The 22,393-nt window shown below is 43.3% G+C and overlaps 1 protein-coding gene across 2 annotated transcripts in view; it reads left to right on the top strand.

The window, feature by feature from the left end:
• The window catches only part of adamts6 (ADAM metallopeptidase with thrombospondin type 1 motif, 6), a 108,785-nt gene that overhangs the window by 17,184 nt on the left and 69,208 nt on the right, over positions 1-22,393 (top strand). For both annotated transcript variants that reach the window (XM_078162076.1, XM_033646222.2), the window contains exons 8-10: positions 5,323-5,366; positions 8,766-8,871; positions 11,396-11,542. In XM_078162076.1, coding sequence (XP_078018202.1) covers positions 5,323-5,366; positions 8,766-8,871; positions 11,396-11,542 — 297 coding nt within the window. The remainder of the gene's footprint in view (positions 1-5,322; positions 5,367-8,765; positions 8,872-11,395; positions 11,543-22,393) is intronic.

Below are 22,393 nucleotides of genomic sequence, written 5' to 3'. Positions count from 1 at the left end.
CCAAATATGTTGTTAATGAATGTAAAACATAAATTTTAAGGTCAAGAAAGTCATACTTTGTGGTAAAACTGTTGAGATATAAGCTTTTGAATTAGAAAGACTCAAGAGTACACAGGAGGAGGTCGCGTATGTGACGTCATAGCTTTCGCTCGCTTCCTGCAGCTTGGCCTCCCCGCTGAAATTCCACTGTTTTATGATTAATCGATTTATGATTGAAGATGTCTGTGTGTTTTGTGCCAGGCTGCAGTCACTCCAAGCTGCAGGAAGCGAGCCAAAGCTATGACGTCACATACGCGACTGCCTCCTGTGTAGTTTTTCTAATTACGTTTTTTTCAAAAGCTTATATCTCAACAGTCGCACGTCCTACCTCTCATAGAGTGTGCCAGGGCTGACGTCAAAACCCGGAAGTTTAGCATCGCGCTGGTTCCCGGAAGAGAAAGTGAATGTGATTTTTGCATTGCGTTTTGGATTATGTCAGAAAATAAGCTCTGTGGCTAACACAAGTTTATGATACTTACAGGTTTTGTTCAGTGGGATAATCTTCACATATGAACACCTTTCATACCGCATTTGAAGCTTAAATGTGATCGCCAGAATTTAAAAGCTAACGTTAGGCTTTAACGGACTCCTGTTCGGGGGTGATGACGTTTAATGTCCCCGACAGGGTTTGTAGTCGTATTGAGCAACTTGTTAGCAACCGCCTTTTTTACGACACGTAAAAGCTTCAAAATTCACAAGTAGGGTATTTACTGACGTGTTTTATGTCATAGAACAAAACCTGAAACTCACTTAAGCTTTTGTTAACCACAGACCTTATTTGAGGCATTTTACCAAAATCCCATTCAAAAAACGTACTGACTTTTAGACGAGAGAACCGGAAGTGCTAAAAGCGCTAACGGAGTTTACTGGCACACTCTATTGTATCGGCCACGTTTGCCCACTGACTCCAAAACTTTTGTCTTTCTCTGTTTTTCGCATCTGTCAGAAGAAAGTGTGACGGCAGGACACCTTTGTGACAAGACAGAGGAACTGGTCGCACAGTAATCCTTTCATGACTCAGATAGCTCACTTTTAACAGGTCAGATAGGTCAGTAATATACAGGTGGACGATGATGACGAGCAGGATGTGAAGAGGGAGATAGTGATGAGACAGATATGGCGGACAGCTCAGCCCATTCGTGTAGCTGCGTTGCTAAATGCCAGATAAGGGAAAAAAGAGTGATGACAGATAAATAACTCCAGTGGAGAGAAGCAAGGGAGGAAATGTCTTTTTGTCTCATGGGATGCGTCACCATGACAACGGGGGCACAGTGGTGCAGTGGTTTGCATTGTCGCCTCAAAGCAAGAGGCTTCCTGGTTTAAACCCAGGGTGGGGGAGTTCCTCTGTGTGGAGTCTGCATGTTCTCCCTGTGTCAGCGTGGGTTTCCTCCAGGTGCTCTGACATGTTCTCCCTGTGTCAGCGTGGGTTTCCTCCAGGTGCTCCAGCTTCCTCCCACAGTCCAAAGACATGCAGGTTAATTGGTGACTCTAAATTGTCCGTAGGTGTGAATGTGAGTGTGAATGGTTGTCTGTCTCTATGTGTCAGCCCTGTGATAGTCTGGTGACCTGTCCAGGGTGAACCCTGCCTCTCACCCAGTGTCAGCTGGGACAGGCTCCAGCCCCCCACGACCCCTAACAGGATAAGCGGTTACGGAAAAATGAATAGAACAAAGAAACGTATCGGACTAAGTGTGCAAGGATTATGTGCGTAGCGCTATTTATCGGTTGACAGATTAAAAATACGCATCCAAAAAAGAGAAACATTTTATTCAGCAACATATGGACACCACTTTTATGATTTTTGAAGCGTAAATGCAGTCATCAGAGGTAAAAAGCTCACATTATATGATGAACGAACAGCACCACGCTGCATGACTTTGACGTTGGAGTCTCATTTAGCCGGTTGTTAGCAACCACCTTTTTAAGACATGTAAAGGCTTCAAAATTCACATGTGAGTAACAAAACATAAAAGTCTCATATACTTGTGTTAACCCCAGACCTTATTTCAGGCATCTAACCAAAAACCCATTAAAAAAACAATGACTTCAAGACGAGGGAACCAGGAGTGCAAACACACTAACTCATATCCGGGTTTAAGGACTCATTCCTGCACCACCCTGTTTCCCTCAGTGCATGCAGGTGGCAGTTATTAATGTTGTAGAAGTTATTATTACCCATAGATGATGCACATCAACACTGCTGATAGGAGCGTGTGCTCATAAATTACAAGCCCTCCTACTTCCACATGATGAAACACTGGTGAATATGGAGTAAATATAGTGCACTGAGTCAAAACACGGCAGAAGCTGGGGGAGAGATAATGAGATAATAAGCTGTGGGGAGGAGGCACCAGCTGAGCTCAGAGATGCTAACATTGGAGATAGTATAAATAGCTGATGGTCGACACCAGGAAGCCCTCATTAACCACCATGTCTGGAGGAGCAGTCAGACATTCCTTGCGATGGTGGAATGCACCTAAAAATGCTCAGGATGATTTTTGAGGTGGTCAATGCAGCTTGCAGCTCAGAGGACACTTATCTAATGTTTACTACTACCGCAGTATTTTGTCTTTTGATTAGTGATCTAAGTAGAGCTTAAGTCCTTTAATAGAGAATGTTTAAAGCAAAAATACAAAACATTTTCTAGTTCCAGCTTCTGTAATGCAAAGGTTTGCAGCTTTTCTGTGTGTCATACCCCTGTAAACTGAATATCTTTGAGTTTTGGAGTGTTGGTCGGACAAAGAAAACTAAAAAACAAAATCAAAACTCATTTAAAGATGACACTTTTCTCACAACTTTTCTGACATTTTATGGATCTTACAATTAAAAGTATACTCTGCAGGCTTGTCAGTTACTGTTTATAAAGTGAAAAGTGAAAGTAAAAGTCAACCCCAGATTCACCTTTCTACTTTTGACTTGCTATGTTTGAATTTTTTTGGCACTGTGTCTCTTGGATGCTTTCTGCTTACAGTCTGGCACCTGGTCGCTACCATTTTTATAAAGCCCCGACCTCACCTGAGCGATCTGGGGGTGCACGCCCAAAAACGACCTCAACACACACACACGCAAAAAATACAAAGCCACACTTCTAGTGGATTGTAAGGGATGATTGAGAGGGAGTCTACACATTGTTTTTTAGGATGCCTGGTTTATCTTCTAAAGGAAATAAATGTCTGATTTATCGATAATAAGAATACTCCTTAGCTGCAGCCCTAGATCCAAGGCATTAAAATATAATGTTATGATTATTTTATTTGCTTTATAGTTGTTTATACTGTCTATCAATACTGGCAACTACTTTTTTTTTCCTTTAACAGAGACAGTGCACGGCTACTTAGCTGCACCAGAGTTAGCCATAAGCTACTTTTCATCTGCAGTCCCTTCTCTGCGAAAAGACACTATGAAATAAAACAAAACACAAAGTAGAACATATTCATGACACAATAACATCAGCAAAAACAATAAAACTACAAGATTTCATAATGTTATCAATCAAGTTTTTGAGTAAATGTGTGATAGGTACATGATTGGGTTCATATTTCATCTTACATTTAAAACCAACAAAGTTGTTGCTCTGTCTTATCACTAGAGTTGTACTGATACCAATACCAGTATCGGAAATGCCTCCGATACTGCCTAAAATGTAGTATCGGGTATCGGCGAGTACAGCCTATGACCAATCCGATACCACATAATGCCTCATGTCATTACGCATACGCACGCTGCAGGCAAACGAAACGGAAACGGAGCGGAGTTTAAAAAGCATTCTACTGTAGCCTTTAAAATGTCTTTTTTACCAAATTGTGTGGCTGCACTTTAACCTGTGTCTTGATCTGTGTCAACACTGGATAATAATAATAAAAAAAGTTTTATGGCATTCATTCTACTGTTATGTATTTAGTTCTTAATATTCTACATAGAGTTTTAGGAGTTGAGACATACAACAATTCATATCCCATCCATTTTTATTTAAACGCTGGTATCGGATCGGTACTCGGTATCGGCAGATACCTAAGGTTCAGGGATAGGAATCGGTATCGGGAAGGAAAAAGTGGTATCGGTACATCTCTACTTATCTCATTTGGTAGTTAGTTCCAATAGTTTGCAGCTCTAACAGAGAGTGATCTCCCAGTAGATCTGTGCTGTACTGCGCAGTCACCTCCGTCGGTCGTCCTAGACGTCCTCCCATCGTCTGAGCGCAGTTGTATGACCTCTTTTAATTGAGGAGCAGCCAGATTTGTTCACTAAAGCGAGACTGTTTAGTGTATTGAAATGTTACATCTGTGAAATCTGCCCACTATTATGTGTTCTTATTATGTGTCCGAGGTCCGAACTCATTTCAACACTCAAGTGAATACTACGACTATTTGACACGTTTAATTATATTATCACAGAGACTTCAGCCTTCACGGTCTGTTGTTATAAACAGGCTCACAGGCAGCACACATCGTCCCCACATACTCTCCGTCATCATTGATCAGTGTAGCTCTCCTGCAGAGGTGCACCATCAGGACCCTCCAAACCTTTTCATTAAAATGATTAATCATTAAGTGACCTCCGCAGCACTGTCGTGTCTTTGTCAGTCTCTGCGTCGGAAAGCGATTCGAGGCCGCCGTGTTTGGAATGTGGCCTGTCACGTTCAAAAAAAGACACTGAGGGAAGTTAGGGAAATATATCAAAACAAATAGACGTCCTGAAACGAGGTCAGGATTGTACCTCATTGGTTTGGAGCTGCTCCTCTGGGAGGCAGGAAGAGAGAGCGAGAGGGAGAACGGGGGGAGAAGGAGTTTATGGGGAGGGCGAGGGAGGCGATGGGGGGGAGGAGGGGAATGAAATTAAATTTGCTGTGCCCTTGGTTTTAATAGATTAAAAGCTTTAGGAATGATTGGATCATTCATTTGAAATGTATGATGTGGCTCAGAGTGTTGGCCTCCGCTCTATTGGATTACCTGTGTGTGAGTTACGGGGGTTAACAGTAGGGACACAGCGTGAGCCTTTCGCTTTATTCTCGTGCACGTCTGCGTGTTGGCTAAGTGACATTTTCCTGGAAGGCTCATGCTATAGATGGAGGAGCGAACCAGGTGTTTTCTAGAACCGAACCTGTCACGGCTTCATTATATGCTATTGTTATGCTAAAGGTTGAGATTATATCTGGCCAGACTGTGATTAAACACGGAAAGAATGGGATGGCAAAGAGCCAGTGGAAGAAAATACAGTACATGTACCAAAAAAGTTAATTTAATTGTTTGTGTTCTTTCTGTTTTTTTTCTGCCCCGTCTTTAGGTATGACATCTGCACCTACAAGAACAAACCCTGCGGTACCTTAGGTGAGTGGACTAAAGCAGATTTATGTATGTTAACATGTGTTTTCCTGCCAAATTGCTGATGTTGACTATGAGACGCTCTGGTTTCGGAGTTCATTCTTCTCTTTGTCCCTCTGGAGAGGTTTTCATTTTCGCGTCGGGCCTTCAACGTGTCCTCAGACAAACCTTATTTAGCAGTCTCTCTCAGAAGAACACCAGACGGCTCCTGTGAGACATAATGAGAAGGATGTTTTCACTTGCGTTATTATAGCTCCTCAGCGACTCCCCCTCTGTCGATATAGGCCACGAGCCCTGAACCTGGACAGCCGTGGTCACCTCCTTGCACGGCCTCCGGTTTATAAAGCCGCTCTGTCCCTCTAGACTCAGTTTGTCCAAGGTGTTTACACTTCCACTGGGGGTTGAGAGAGAAAGGAAAAGGTATGTGTTTTGGGAAGCCGAGGACGCAGACTGGAGTTGGGGGGAGGAGGGATAAAGAGGAGAGTAGTGACAGAAGGAGGAGATGGAGAAGAAGAGGAGGAGTTGAAAGGAAAATGGAAGGGGAAAAGGACAATTATAGGGAGTGTTAGTATGCAGGAGGGGGATAGAGTGGGTGATATGCTGGTTGTGATGGTATTGGGGGTGGAGAAAGGACAGCAAGCAGCTCCTCCACCTCTCTCTGTCTCTCCTCTTCAACCCCTCGTCCCACCTCGAGCCTCCTTCCCACCCAGCCCCTCTCTCTCTCCATCTTATCTTTGTAAAGGCCCCGCAGGCACCACAGTATATCTTGGAGGTAATATTGTGACTTCAGGGGTGGTTTGACAGATTGACCGCATTCGTCACATTCCCCGGTTGCTTTAATTGCCCTGGCATCTGCTTGGCTTCCTCGTTGTCTCAACCCCCAGCCCCCCCTCCTCCTCTTCTCCTCTCCACCTCCCCTCCTCTCCTCCTTCTCCTCCTGGGGATCATGCTCCCAGGTCAGATCGCTGGCCTTTAGGGTCGCCGTGTAATCACGGGGCTGGAGATAATACACAGTCCACCCCAGTGTTAAGAAAACAACTTGCAGTGTGTGTGTGTGTGTGTGTGTGTGTGTGTGTGTGTGTGTGTGTGTGTGTTTGAGCTGACCCACACACACACTCACTTTACTCTCTCTCACACACACATTCTTAAACTAATCGTAGAGTAGCCTTCCTTTCCCTCCCTCTCCTCCTTCTTTCTTCACCTTCAGGCTCCCTCTTTCCCCGCAGTAATGGTTTCAGTGGCCTCCTGATTTGCGAGTCTATTCTTGTTTAGCCTCTTAGTAAAGAGGATACAAAAGCCACGCCACTTTTAGCAGGGAGGCCGAGAGTTCGTGCAAACTATGCAGGAAAATCTGAAGCAGCGCTGACCATCAAAACACGAGCTACGCCGGTTACTCGCGAGTGCAAATGCAGATGTGTCTGTCGTTATCACTCTGCAAAACAAAATTGAGAGACTGAATTTTTTTACATCAATTTAATGGGTCAGTCCACCCAAATTACACATTTTCTCACTTACACCTTGTTGTATCGAGCAATTCAGACAGTTTTGATTTTAGAGGTAAAGAGATATCTGCTCCATCCACCTGTTTATAAAACATCAGCCCAGGCACCACAAGAAAGTGTTGGCATCGTACGTTTCTGCAAACCATGGATCAACACATTTGTACATTTCATTTGTACCATATCAACATTTCTAAAATGACCTAGTTCCGATTACATGTACACGAGCTGACGAGACCCTTGCAGAGCACTGTACGACACCAACAAACAAAACAGCATACGTGACATTTCAGCCGTGAGTGTGTCACCAAAACCAGTTGTTTATAGTGAGATGTTTGTGGCATTTCCAGCCCCGACTGTGGCCCCAAAACTGGTTGTTTTTTAGCAAGGCAGAGGTGGTATTTCCGGTGGCAATTGCGCCATCAAGACCATCTGTTCTTTGGTGAGACGTTGGCGAAATTTCCAGTCCCAGATGTTCCACCAAAACCAGTTGGTGTTTTTTGTGAGACACTGGTGACATTTACAGCCCAGATTGTGTCACCAAAACCAGTTGTTTTTTTAGTGAGACATTGCTGATATTTCCAGAACCTGACTGTGCCACCAAGACAGTTTTTATTAGTGAGACATTGGTGACATTTCCAGTCGTGATTGTGCCAACAAAAACAGGCATTTTAAGCCAAAACACAATCTTTTTCTTAACCATAACCAAGTGGTTTTTGTGCCTCAACAAATGTTTCATATCTGTGGTCTGCAAGCCTACAATGCCAACATTTATTCTGGAGATTGGGTAAAATATACCTGAGTGGAGATGCTAGAAATTTGGAAAAAAATGTTGGTGTATCGATAAAAGAAGAAGAAGAAACATCAGATCTGTGCAGAGCGATGAGGAGACCGTAACCTTCCTCAAAATGCCACATTCAGTCTTGTTTTCTGCATCATCTTTGTTGTTGAAAGTCTGACTGGAGCTCTCTTGATGTCATCTCCTGTCCTCTTCTTCTGCACAGATCGGGAAGATTAGCACCAAAGCGTCCACCCCTAATACTCACCTAACAGTAGTGGATGAAAACACGCAATCATTTGTATTTTATTGTGCAGATTTTCCATAGATTCTGTTAAAATTTGGATGTAAACTTGACCAGTAAAGTCTGGAGATTATTCAGAATATGAGGGAGACTGTTCGGGAAGAAGTGTTGCTGTTGAACATCTCAAAACCTGATCATATGAAATCAAAACTGCCTGCATGGTTATATACATAAGTTCTTTGAAGATTTTTATAGTGTGTCCTTTTACCTCAACCTGAAAACATTTTAAACAACACAAATAAAATCGTCATTCCTTCACGCACAGTAATGCACATCCCCCAACAGACGCACACACACCTGCTTTGCGCTGTCATATGATCCACTCTCCAGTCACCTGTAGATGTAATCTGTGAAGAATTGCCTCCTGTCTCCCTATCTGACCTGTCAGGCTTTAGGAAAAAAGGACCGGTGACACCTGGATTGTGGAGCGGTTTCAACTTTTAACACCCTCTCCTCCTCTCCCTTTCTCTCTCCCTCGTTCTCCTACCTTTAAAATGAGGAAAACATCTATATTCTCTGACAGGTTTCTGTTGGGGTACGTTGATAGTGAAGGGGATCTCATATTCCCCTCCTTGGCTCGTGTTGTAGGCGATCCCTTGTTACATGAATTGAAACGTATAAATCTAACCATTGTCTAGACATTTTCCAGCAGTCGCTGTAGTTTGCAAGATATTAAAAAAGGACGTCTAGCCGGTGATGCTAAACCCAACTCCCCCTGGTGAACAGGAGATCACGTGTGGAATCCCGATTTTATGACCATGACTCCTAAGAATGCTTCGTCTTGACCCTGTGTTTGTGTGTTTGTCTCGTGTGTGTGTGTCTAGGCTTGGCCTCAGTGGCTGGAATGTGCGAGCCGGAGAGGAGCTGCAGCATCAATGAAGACATCGGCCTCGGGTCTGCTTTCACCATTGCGCACGAGATCGGCCACAAGTGAGTTTAAAGACTTATAAAGGAATACCTCACCCCACAAGAGACCATTTGTATATCAGTTACTCCCCCTGTGTAAAGTTTACTTACGTAATAAATAAACTTTGGATTTCTCGCACCACTCCATGGTGAACGAAGAATCCAAAAAAGGAGAAAACTTTCAGTAAACTCAGTAAACAACAGTAAAACTATACCAAAACATCCGTTAACAAACTCTCACACAACTCATGCAGTATAATCCAGTCGTGTGCTCAGTACTTCCCAAACAGACAGCTCTTTCCAATGCAGAACTAAACTAAAAGTGAAATGTGTCTATGCTCTCTTCAAAGCCAGACTCAATTGACAAAAACAGTAATTTTACCTCACTAAAAAAAGAAGCTGCTGGTTTATCACCGCCTCAATCAGTTACTGTGTTTGTCTTATTGTGTGACTTTGGTCTTTTAAAAGGTTAGTTCAGTTTCAGCAAAGTCAAACAATAACACAAACAAACTAACTGATCAAGGCAGCAGTAGACCAGCAGCTCACGTATTCAACGATCTAAAATTACTGTTTTTGTCAATGGAGTCTGGCTTTAAAGAGAGCGTGATTAAGTTCCACTTCCTGTTCAGCTCCTTGTCAGAAATGGCTGTCTGTTTGGGAAGTACTGAGCATACGACTGGATAAATGAGACATGATTATACTGCATGAGTTGTGGAAGAGTTAGTAAATGGATATTTTGATATAGTTTTGCTGATGACTTCAATACATGAAGAATTCTTTTCTGTATTTGGTTTATTCATTCACCACGGAGGCATGCAAGAAAAGCGTTTTCTTTATAAATTCAACATAACACAGGGTGAGCAAGTGAAGTATTCCTTCAAGATCCTACTGTAAATTCTAAAATTTGACATTACACTCTGATGCAAGTGGCAGCAGTGGGGCAAAGTTAGTGAAGGCCCCCCACAGACATGTTTTAAGACTTGTAAAAAGACTCTGATTTGAACAATAAGCTGTGTCCCGTGTGTTTCTTCCATAAAAAATTCCATTTGCACCGACACTGACATCCCAACTCGTTGCGATGTCATAAATCATGCTCATATGTACACGTGTTAAACTCAGATTTAAGGTGAGCGCAGAGAAACTTTCCTCCGTCAGCAGATAAATTCTTCTTCCCAGTGTCAAACTCTGCACATACATCACTCCGCACGGTGAAGTTCAAACATTCAGGTGAAGTAACAGCAAGCAAAACACATTTCTGAACGCAGGGCGACTTAAAGTTGCACGTGTGTTGGTCACATTCAGCTATTTTCTTGTTTTTGTGCAACTGAAATTTACGAGGGTTCAGAGCTGTCAAACAAGTCATCTGCAGACAACCTGCCTTCCCGCACACAGGAAAAACACCTCTTAGACTTGAGAATTATAATGCCCTAATCAGTCAGTTTGGATATCATTTTTACACTCGCAAATAAGATTCCTTTGTTTGCTTCAGATCATTTTAAAACCTTTTATCACGCTCACAACTCTGTGCTCTAATAACTGCTCTTAAACAAACGTCACTTACTACTTGAATTTGCCAGACCTGCATGTAGCCTCTTTTTTTTACCCCTGCAGACGTCTTGAACTGTATCTCCACATATTTCCTCATGCAAATGTCAGTGTCCACATACCTCTGGCTCTTTCTTCCTGAATATAAAGCAAAATAATGATGATGTATTAGTCTACGTATCCCTCTCCAGAGAGTTCAGCAAGATGGCGATTTCCTTTATTATGTCTCGTGTCTGCTTCTGTTGTGGGGCAGTTGTAAAAATAGTCTCTGCTTCTAGAGGATGTATAAAAAAAACACACTGCAGCGGGGTTTCAAGCAGGCTGATTTATTTCCAGAGTAGGGTAAAATGTCATAAACGCCAGCCTTAGAAAAACAGGTTCAGGCTGTGCGATGTGGTCGGGGTTGTTATATACATTAGACCTGATTTGTGCTCCCGGACTGTAAGGAAAAGTAAGCTTTGACATCCTGCTGTAACGTGAGATTTTCCCCTCAAATGATATCCAGACAGATAAGGTTTTTTTTTTTAATGAATTGTTAAAATGATTTATTTTCAGCCCTCAGTGCAAAATAAATTCTTGAGCAGCTTTCCTAACAGACCACAAGGTCGGGAGCTGTTTGGGTTTTGGGTCTCTCTGTGTTCTCCGCTGCAGCGATTGATCTAAAGCTGCAGTCGGTGGTGACTCTCCCTCCCGGCCTGCTCAGACCTGCAGCCGGTGATTGACAGCCAAGCATCAGAGTGGTGATTAGAACTTTTTTTCGTTCCTGTCGAGCTCCAGACAGGGTTTGACCCTTGACTTCTGGCTCCCCTCCTCACAGCTGTTTCAGACCCGCGGAGCTGGATCTTTACAGCCAGGGCCGCTGAGGGAGACATCCTCCAGCCAGAAACCTGGACCGTCCACTCTCATCCCATCTGGACTGAGAGGGGTCACTTTTAGAGCAGTGGTTACTGATGATCATCGTACCCAGCTGAACTTAATTCCAGTTTTATTTTGTGTGTTTCAGTTTTGGGATGAACCACGATGGGATCGGGAATTCCTGCGGCACCAAAGGCCACGAGACAGCCAAGCTGATGGCTGCTCATATAACAGCCAACACCAACCCTTTCTCCTGGTCCGCCTGCAGCAAAGACTACATCACCAGCTTTCTCGAGTAAGTGGATGATGGTTGCTCCCTGTGGCAGAGTGTGTGTATGTGTGTGTGTGCAGTAGAAAAAAAGGTGCGTGCCTGTTTTCCAGCTCGCTTGCAGCCGCCTCTCTTTACAACCCGCTGGCCCTTGTGGTGACCCGCTAGGCTGACTTGTATACAAGTCCTTCCCCACTTATTCACATCCATTTCATCACCACGACTCCTGCCAGACCTCCTTGTGGCTGTGTATGATAACCGGGTGCCTTCCACCCTTGCATCCTCGCACCACAAGGCGGGCGATGTTAGAGCTCCTGTGGTCCTCGGTGGTGATGTGTAGGCCAGCTGCCTCCAACCGCTGCTCTACTGCTTTGTGGATAGGTCAAAGAAGAGAAAGTGCACAAATAAACTGAGGAGTAAAGCAGTGACATTTGGCAGAGTTGAGGCAATGCTGGCTGAGTAATGCCAGCCTGGCATGGTAAAAAACATTACACGGGGTCATTGAGCCGACTCAGGCCACATCTACACTAATACGTGTAAGACAGAGTTTTAAAAGGAAAACAAGCTCCATACACACACACACACGTTTCAGCACCATTTCAGAGACAATCTTGTACTAAGAGCCTGTTAGTAGCCGGTATTAACATGTGTCCTAGGTGATCTGATCACAAGTGGACAGCGCATAATATAAGTGTAAAATGAACACCGAGACACACTGTGATCCAATCATTCAAACCACTTGCTGAGCTGATCGGGGACACATTTGACCACGTTTCTTTTGTGTTGCAAAGGCTTATGCGTCCTGACACGTCCCCGACAATGACTGTGTTATCAGTACAGGACGTGGTGGTTGTTTTGGTGAAATGCTCTATAACTTGCCCATTTTACCACGAGTTGAACAAAGTGTTGCCTGATCATCCATCTTTTGCCCTGAGGAAGGAGACATGTTTGATTCTGCTGTACCGACACAACCGCTAACGTGACTAGTGAGCATGCTAGGGTGTGCATGGGGTCCGTAGAGCTTCTAGCGTAAGTGGCATAGGCAGTAACAAAATCCAAACACCCATGGTCAGGTGGAGACGCATGATAGACACAGGCTGCTCAGCCTTGCAGCCAGTTTATCCCAGTGTCCACTTGTGGTATTGCAGAGAAGAAATTCCCTGCGGCCAACGATAGGCCACCATTTTTAGAAGAGACGTCTGTAAACCTGTTGATAGGACACCAATACCTGCAAACAAGGTCATTTATGACTCTTTCTGTCATGAATTTTGATCCATTGTGGTTTTATATTTGTAAAACTTTACTCAAGCTGAGATAAGGGTTTAAAATCTGTGACGTCATCACAACGTGAAGTCTACAAGACGAGCAGGAACTTGTGGATGGAGCCAGCAGGAGAATCCCTACTGTACATATTCAGTGGGCCGCATATCATGAAGGGAAACCTGGAAGCTATACCTTTTTTTTAGCGCATGTGTCAGGCGAGCACTTTCATGGGAATGAATAGGCGCCATCTTGGCATCCGGTATCTTGGTATTATTATAAATCTATGGGATCACCAAAGCGCACATTAATACCAGATGTGAACAGGCTCTAACATGGCAGAAAATGCATATTGCATAATCATTCAGAGAGATGAAGACAGAGCTACATGGCTGCAGTCCATTTAAAAAAAAAAAAAGGGTCAAAATAAACACAGTAGTACCCAAAATATTGTCTTTTCATTCCATGTCTTCCTCGACAAAACCTGGCGCCTACATTATCCACAATGCAACTCAGCTGCAGATGATTTGCTCACAGATTTGGGTGTGTTATGCTAGTAGCGGCTAATGTAGCCTCAAGCAGAGATGAGGTTTTGTTAGCTTACTTCCTTCTAACGCCACACCTCCAGTTTTTTTTTTTTAATTTTTAAACTTGTAGTCTTTAACCGACTCGAGTGACATCACTTGAGGCGGTTTATCAGACTTTGTGCAGCTCCATCTGGAGACACACAAGGTTTTATACAACTTTTCAGATATGCAGTGATACTTCCAAAGACCTATAAACAGACTTTGATGTGTAAAACTGGTGGAGTTCCCCTTTAAACAGAGTGTGTGTTGTCTCAAACTGAATATCTGATAGGTTACACTCTGGGACTGTTTGGTAGCTGTGGATTGAGGCCTGACATTTCTCCACAGACAGACAGACAGACAGACTAAGCTCTGGGTGGGCTGTGCCACTGTTGGGAAACTGCCTCATTGTGTAGGAATAACAATCAGAAAGTGGTCAGGATTGTTCTCGCAGACGAGAAACATGCTGCCATTCTTCTTAGACCATCACAGAATGAGGTCAAGGATTCCTCGTCTTTGCAACATTTGCAGGAACATCAAGGTCCTCTCATTGTTTATATTTGATGTTACAAACAGGCAGAAACTTGCAAGATAGGATGACTGTTAATCCTGCAAAGATGAGTCTGCAGAGCATGCCGATAAATAGTGCAATCGAAACAGAAATGCCAGATACAGCTCCGAGTGAGTCATGGTGCTGTGAGGCTGCTCTAATCAATAATTTCATATTAACAATGGATGAAATGACTGTATAATGTGAAAGAGGTCGCTGCTAGTGACAACCCCACAGAGAATCATCCCCTGACTCTTTTTCTGTTCTGGTCACATCTGCAGACGTTTTCGTTTTTAGCTCATTCTTTTTGGTTTTTCAACTTTACTGTTGTGTTTGACTCTCAATGCACACAGCAACCTTAATTCCAGCGGCAGCAGTCAGCGGTTTAATGTGACAACACTGATAAATCGGCCTCCTGCCCAGCACCAAACAACAGACGCAGTTATAGACCACCTGGTAACCACAGCGGAGCATTAAGCAGCTAACGAAACAGATACTTCCCTCAGGAGGTGGTTGAGACCAAAAACAGAGCAAAAAGACAGAACATTAAACTTTCATCAGCAAGTTTTTCATATCAATTTTTAAGATGATAGAATGTCAGTGTTGTGTTTGTATTGTTGCGTGTTGCTCTGCCTCCAAATGGCAAAAAAAAAAGAAAAGTTAATGCAGGTTTAACTGCTCCTAAAATAGCAGACCATTTTAAACAAAAGAAGAAGAGGATCTTGTTTGAGTTAGTTCTGCTTGAACAGGCTTTATCTACTGCAACAGCCTTGGTTTCCCGTAGAGCTGTATGTGACTTAGAATTATGTTAGTCGCATCAGATTCGGCTGTTCACTGTGAATATTTGATTATTATTAGTTTTTTGAGGTATATAGTAAACAAGCCAAGTTAGCCCTTTGAGCTAATGCATGCTAACTACGCTAACAACAGAATCATAAATGTGCAACAACAGTTTTTGCTGACACTAGATATCAAACAAAACCCACAGTCTGTATCACATTAAGTTGCTGTGACCTGTAAATTCACCACTTCTAAGCAGATGGCAGAAGATAATGTTGTCTCCAAGCCTAAATGGACGAAGACTCTTCCTCCAGACTGCTGTCTCCATCTCACTCAAGCCTTTTTGCCATTGCACAAAAACACGCTAACGCCGGCTAACATTTGGCTTTTTAATGTAATGGGAAAGCTTGCATTTGGCATTCACAAGCAGGTCACATAACTCTGCAGTAGTCACAGGTATTTATCAGCTCCTGCTCCGATTTGCTTTGATGGAAACAACATCTGGGTTGACGTGCTAATTTCAGCCCTTTAACCTGCGAAATGCACGACCACAAAATACCGTCCATCTCCGTGCAACCAGCGCTCAGATATTGATCCAAATTAGTCTGCACTGAATTAAAGAGACCTACCATAACACTTTCACAGGCCTCCATGCAGCTTTCAGCTGTTTACTAACCTGCTTTCCGGCCGCCTGTGACATCCAATGTGACACACCTGACATATTTGTTTGCTGCAGAGTTGTGTACAGAGCTCTGGTCTGCTGGCAACGGAAAAGGAGTTCATTACCTATTTTAAGTGGGATTTCCTACGTTTAAATGACCCGCATACAAACGCAAATGTGGGTGGAAAAGGGGTATCAGACTCATCCTGGGTCTGAGTTTGCAGCTGCCTGTACCGGGGAAAGTGAGGAGTGCTCACTCTGCAGCTAAATCCTGGGACAAAAACGCCCCCAGAAGTACATTGCACACTGACAAAAAGAATCTCAGACGACTTAGGGGTCTCTGACTGATGATTCAAATCTTCAGGGGGCAGCCCAAGTTCCCTGATTGCAGTGGAGAAGTGGAAACAGATTCAGACAGGGACTGTTATCTGCCTCACACAGGAGGTGAGAGGTCAGCTTCACCTTTTAGCTGATTCCTATCTGAGTCTTTCTGAGGGACACTTCAGTTTAACAGGCTAATTAAGGGAGTTTGAGTCAGGGTCTTTCAGTGTAGACCTCTATGCTCATTGCCCCTGCTGTCCTTAATAATTTGCACGTTAGGACTGATCTGGTTTGAGTTTTTAGGAAAATGTCAGGTTTGTGCAACAGAAACATAAAGAACACATTCAAAGTGTTATATTTTATTGCACTCTGGATAATAGAGCCAATTTATTTAAGCTTACCGGAGAGGATTGCAAATATCTTAATTTTTAAGTGCTTCTCACAATGATTTTCTCCGTACAGTTCAGCTTTAATTGCTCATCACTGAGACCTGAGCACTGCAAATCCTAATATACAACCTTGTGGTTGTATCGGTTGGATGCACTGCAAGTCTGCGGTGTGCCTGTGTGTGTGTGTCTGTTTGTGTATTCATGTTTAGCTAGCGAGGCCCTCCAAGAAAGCCGATAATAGCCGCCGTGGTTGTCAGATGATGTTTCCGGCTGAAAGCTGTTAGAGGAGGGTTAGTGAACAGCACTTGTGACAGAGATGACAGTATTATGTGCCAGCTTCCAACTAGGACACAAAGAGCCGCTTCTGTGCTGCTCCGTCGGGTTCCTGTCCGGCTCTGGCTCGAGTCTCTGAGGATGACCAAAACTGTGCTCCGACAAAAAAAGAGACAAAGTTGTTTTGCTTCTTTTCCAAGCAGAATCAACTTCAGCTCAGCCTATATTATACCCCCGTTTGTTCTTGAGTTTTTTCTTCTCATTTGGTTTTATTGCCTTTAGCTTTTATGCTTCTTACAAAAGGTTTTCTGTCTGTAAACTCCAATTATCCTCCCTTTCTCTCCCTCAATCAGAGTTTTGGATATCGCACATGCATCTCCGAGCCAAGTAAACAACTTTGGCTGTGGTGTTGGCCTAGATTCACCGTCTTGCTGGAGCAATATGTGGTGCTTTGTTTGGGATTTTTAGGAATGGTTTATGAATGCACTCACAGTTCAGTCATAGTTTATTCTCCCAACTCTGCATGCCAGTTTGTTATAAATGTTAAAAGGCAGGCTGTTTGGGGTTTATTAAACTCTCAGAGACCACATATAATCTGTGACTTACGATAATTGTTAGGTTAGTCTGATTTAATCATGCTGCCGGTTGGATACAATCAGCACGGTTAATATCAGCTGGTGTCAGAGTTCAGGGATCGCTGATGTTCTCGCTTATTAGAGGATATTTCCGCTCAGCATAATGAATTTGGCTGAATCCAGCGGACAGGAAGCCTTTGCGACGATGTCAAATAATAAGCCCCTATGTTTAAACTTTGACTATTTTGTCTCCCTCCAAACCAATAAATAGTGAGGCTTGCCCTCAGTGAACAGGGAGTCCTCAGAGACTGTCAGGATGAGAGGGTCCTCCGAGGAACAAGAGCCAAGAAATGGGATTATTCCATTCATTAACTGAGAACAGGGGACGAAGAGAGGAAGGAAGAATCTGGAACATTTGTGTTCTACTTAAAATACATTTTCATATTTGCCACCCAGGGATGAACAGCGTGTTCTAGATGCCTTGAAAACAAGATCTTTAAAATTAAAAATGAACTTTTAAGTTGTGCATCGATGAGACACAGTTCGATTAGGTTCAAGTATATGTGTGTATCTAAATTAGAAAATAGATTAAAGGAACACTTCTTCCTCCAAATGACCATTTGTATATCAATTATTCATCCTGTGTTATGTTGAATTTATGAAGAAACGTTTGTTTATCTCACATGCCTCCACAGAGAACGAAGAATTCAAAAACCGAGAAAACGCTTGATGAATTAAAGTCATAGGGGTCCACGTTTAACAACAGCAAAACTATACCAAAACATCTATTTATAAACTCTCACACACCTCATGCAGTATAATTAAAATCTCATTTATCCAGTCAAATGCACACTTCCCAAACACATGCATTTTCACTGAACGAAAAGTGAAACTTACCCATTACTGCTTCAAAGCCAGACTCCATTGACAAAAACAGTAATTTTACCTCTCTAAACACAGGAGCTGCTGGTCTACTGCTGCCTCCAACAGTGAGTTTGTTTGTCTTATTGTGTGACTTTGGTGTTTTAAAGGGTTAGTTCAGATTCAGCAAAGTCAAACAGTGACACAAACAAACTAACTGATCAAGGCAGCAGTAGACCAGCAGCTCCTGTATTAAGAGAGGTTAAATTATTGTTTTTGTCAGTGGAGTCTGGCTTTGCAGAGAGCACAGACAAGTTTCGCTTTTTATTTAGTTTTAAATAGCAAGTGTTTGGGATGTACTGAGCATATGACTGGATGCATGAGACTTGGATTATACACAAGGAGTTGTTTGAGTTTGTAAATAGATCTTTTGATATAGTTTTGCTGTTAAATGTGATCTCCTGTGGCTGAAACTTTCCCCGTTTTTGGAATCTCCATTCACCGTGGAGGCATGCGAGATAAACAAAAATGTTCTTCACTAATTCAACGTTACATAGGGTGAGTATTTGATGAACAAATAATCATTTTATGGATGAAGTACTCCTATAAGAACAAACGAGTTAGTTCTTACATATGCTGGGTTACTAAAGGAGCTTTAGACATCCTGGTAGGGGTATTTTGTTGCCTTTGTGCAGAGACAGGCTAGCAATTCCCCCTGTTCCCAATCTTTATGCTAAGCTAAAGGCTAGCTCACATTACACGATTTTCACCCCGCAAAATGCATCGCGGAGACTAATCGTAATCGTAATCGTAATCTTTTGAGTGTTCATACCTGCCGACGTGTGTTTTTGTCATCAGGAGTCTCGCCAACTGCGTTACAACCTGTGTGTGCACACCACAATAGTAACGTGGTGACGTCACCAAACTCCGTTTTTTTAACTTGGAGACGACACATCGTAAAGGCATGGATATTCTTCTCAGTGTTGAATCAGATCTGCCTCCAGGGCCTGGGTCCAAACACAACGCGCTCCCCGTGATCCTGTGGACGCCGCCATTGTTGTTGTTGTTGCTTGCTGGCTTGTCAGTGTTGCCAGATCTTGGGAGAGAAACAAGCAACCAGGGCTATGGAAACAAGCCCAAAAGAAGTGATGGATATACAGTACAGGCCAAAAGTTTGGACACACCTTCTCATTCAATGCGTTTTCTTTATTTTCATGACTATTTACATTGTAGATTCTCACTGAAGGCATCAAAACTATGAATGAACACATGTGGAGTTATGTACTTAAAAAAAAAGGTGAAATAACTGAAAACATGTTTTATATTCTAGTTTCTTCAAAATAGCCACCCTTTGCTCTGATTACTGCTTTGCACACTCTTGGCATTCTCTCCATGAGCTTCAAGAGGTAGTCACCTGAAATGGTTTCCACTTCACAGGTGTGCCTTATCAGGGTTAATTAGTGGAATTTCTTGCTTTATCAATGGGGTTGGGACCATCAGTTGTGTTGTGCAGAAGTCAGGTTAATACACAGCCGACAGCCCTATTGGACAACTGTTAAAATTCATATTATGGCAAGAACCAATCAGCTAACTAAAGAAAAACGAGTGGCCATCATTACTTTAAGAAATGAAGGTCAGTCAGTCCGTAAAATTGCAAAAACTTTAAATGTGTCCCCAAGTGGAGTCGCAAAAACCATCAAGCGCTACAACGAAACTGGCACACATGAGGACCGACCCAGGAAAGGAAGACCAAGAGTCACCTCTGCTTCTGAGGATAAGTTCATCCCAGTCACCAGCCTCAGAAATCGCAAGTTAACAGCAGCTCAGATCAGAGACCAGATGAATGCCACACAGAGTTCTAGCAGCAGACCCATCTCTAGAACAACTGTTAAGAGGAGACTGCGCCAATCAGGCCTTCATGGTCAAATAGCTGCTAGGAAACCACTGCTAAGGAGAGGCAACAAGCAGAAGAGATTTGTTTGGGCCAAGAAACACAAGGAATGGACATTAGACCAGTGGAAATCTGTGCTTTGGTCTGATGAGTCCAAATTTGAGATCTTTGGTTCCAACCGCTGTGTCTTTGTGAGACGCAGAAAAGGTGAACGGATGGATTCCACATGCCTGGTTCCCACTGTGAAGCATGGAGGAGGAGGTGTGATGGTGTGGGGGTGTTTTGCTGGTGACACTGTTGGGGATTTATTCAAAATTGAAGGCACACTGAACCAGCATGGCTACCACAGCATCCTGCAGCGACATGCCATCCCATCCGGTTTGCGTTTAGTTGGACGATCATTTATTTTTCAACAGGACAATGACCCCAAACACACCTCCAGGCTGTGTAAGGGCTATTTGACCAAGAAGGAGAGTGATGGAGTGCTGCGGCAGATGACCTGGCCTCCACAGTCACCGGACCTGAACCCAATCGAGATGGTTTGGGGTGAGCTGGACCGCAGAGTGAAGGCAAAGGGGCCAACAAGTGCTAAACACCTCTGGGAACTCCTTCAAGACTGTTGGAAAACCATTTCAGGTGACTACCTCTTGAAGCTCATGGAGAGAATGCCAAGAGTGTGCAAAGCAGTAATCAGAGCAAAGGGTGGCTATTTTGAAGAAACTAGAATATAAAACATGTTTTCAGTTATTTCACCTTTTTTTGTTAAGTACATAACTCCACATGTGTTCATTCATAGTTTTGATGCCTTCAGTGAGAATCTACAATGTAAATAGTCATGAAAATAAAGAAAACGCATTGAATGAGAAGGTGTGTCCAAACTTTTGGCCTGTACTGTATATAGAGGAAGGCGACGTTTAGAGAGCAAGCCCAAATAAGCAACTCCACTTTAGAAATAAGCCCAAAAACCGCAACCCATCCATCCATCCATCCATCCATTTTCATCCACTTATCCGGGGCCGGGTCGCGGGGGCAGCAGGCCAAGCAAAGCACCCCAGACATCCCTCTCCCCGGCAACACTTTCCAGCTCCTCCTGGAGGACCCCAAGGTGTTCCCAGGCCAGACGAGATATGTAATCCCTCCAGCTTGTTCTGGGTCTGCCCCGGGGCCTCCTACCAGTGGAACGTGCCCAGAACACCTCCAGCGGGAGGCGCCCAGGAGGATCCTGATCAGATGCACGAGCCACCTCAACTGACCCCTTTCGACGCGAAAGAGCAGCGGCTGTACTCTGAGCTCCCTCCCGATGTCCGCAACCTGCGAGCACCAATATTTGTAAGCGACTTTACAAAAAAACAAGCCCAAAGTCGCGGCTAATAAGCGGACCTGGCGACCCTGTGGCTTGTCCTCCGCATATTTCTTCCGTCCTCCTGCGTGCTGACGTGGGACGTATCCCGCCTCTCATTGGCTGATGCTCTTTGTTGGTTGTGCCAGACTCCAGTTTTCTAGCATGCCAGATATCCAGTCCCAGTCTCAGACGAGGGGGCGACTTGCTCGTAGGCTTGTTCACACATGAGGACTCGTCGTGACAGACTATCTGCCGACTCACCTCTGACCCAAGGTGGCTTTCAAGATCCTCTGCGACGTCAAAATCGCTGTGAAAATCGTGTAATGTGAACTAGGCTTAAGCTAACTGGCTGCTGGTTGTAGCATCATGTTCAACATACAGACATAATAATGGTACTGATCTTCTTATCTAACTGTTGTCAAGAAAGCGTGCAAGAGTATTTGCCAAAATGTGATACTATTCTTGTAGAAGAACAAGCTTATTTAGTAAACTAATAGTTTGCAACAAGCTACTAGTTAGTAAGAACTTCGATAGGAATAGTTGGTGCAACACAGTCCTGAGGTAGAGTGAAGTTTGATAAGAGGCAGACATTTGTCTTCTCAGTGTAGCCTGGGTAGTTTTCATTAAAGGACCAGTTTAACCAAATAATGAGCTCATATCTTTCGTGGTTTGTTCAGCCAAGCACATTGGTTCAATTTGCTCAGTTTTTAAAATATCCACCCGTAACCCTCTCACCAGGACAGTGGAGGTGACTGGATGTTTGTTTGTGGTTCTCACAGTCATAAAAAATGCATTTATCAACTATCCCAATTACCCCAAATAACCCACAGAACACATTATCAACAATTTCTGTGGGGACTATTTGTTCATTATAATGAAGAAAAATGTTCATGGAAGGATTGTGGGTTTTTTTGCTAATTTGAATTTCTTCAAATTAGCAAAAAAACCACAATCCTTCCATGAACTCTGGCAACAGCAGAGGTACCCCCTGGAGTCCAATTAGTCAGAGTGCAAGAGTGTCTAGAAACTTTGGATGTAAACTTTAAAAACTGGCTGGCTGTCTATGTATAACCTGAGGGAATTAAAAAATGTGTGTTTTTGTAGTTTGTGTGAATGAGTCATTTAATGTTTCATTCAGAGCATATCCATAGCCCTTTTTACACGGAGATCCCGAAATACTGCTGCGACAAAGACCTTTCATTGGCTGCCTTGGATTTTTTATACATACTAAACAGTGCCAACAAAATGGCGCCCAAATGTATAATGTTACACAGCATACGGGCGTTCTGGAGGCAAAAGAGGTGTGACAAGTAACACAACAGTGTCAGCCTCTAGTGTGAAGTATAACATTAGCTTCAGCAGTGTTTGATAAAGAATAACAATGGTATAACATAGCAATAACAATCATT

This window comes from Epinephelus lanceolatus, chromosome 19 (assembly GCF_041903045.1).
Source record: "Epinephelus lanceolatus isolate andai-2023 chromosome 19, ASM4190304v1, whole genome shotgun sequence".
NCBI lineage: Eukaryota > Metazoa > Chordata > Actinopteri > Perciformes > Serranidae > Epinephelus > Epinephelus lanceolatus.
This window is presented reverse-complemented; position numbering and strand designations above follow the sequence as displayed.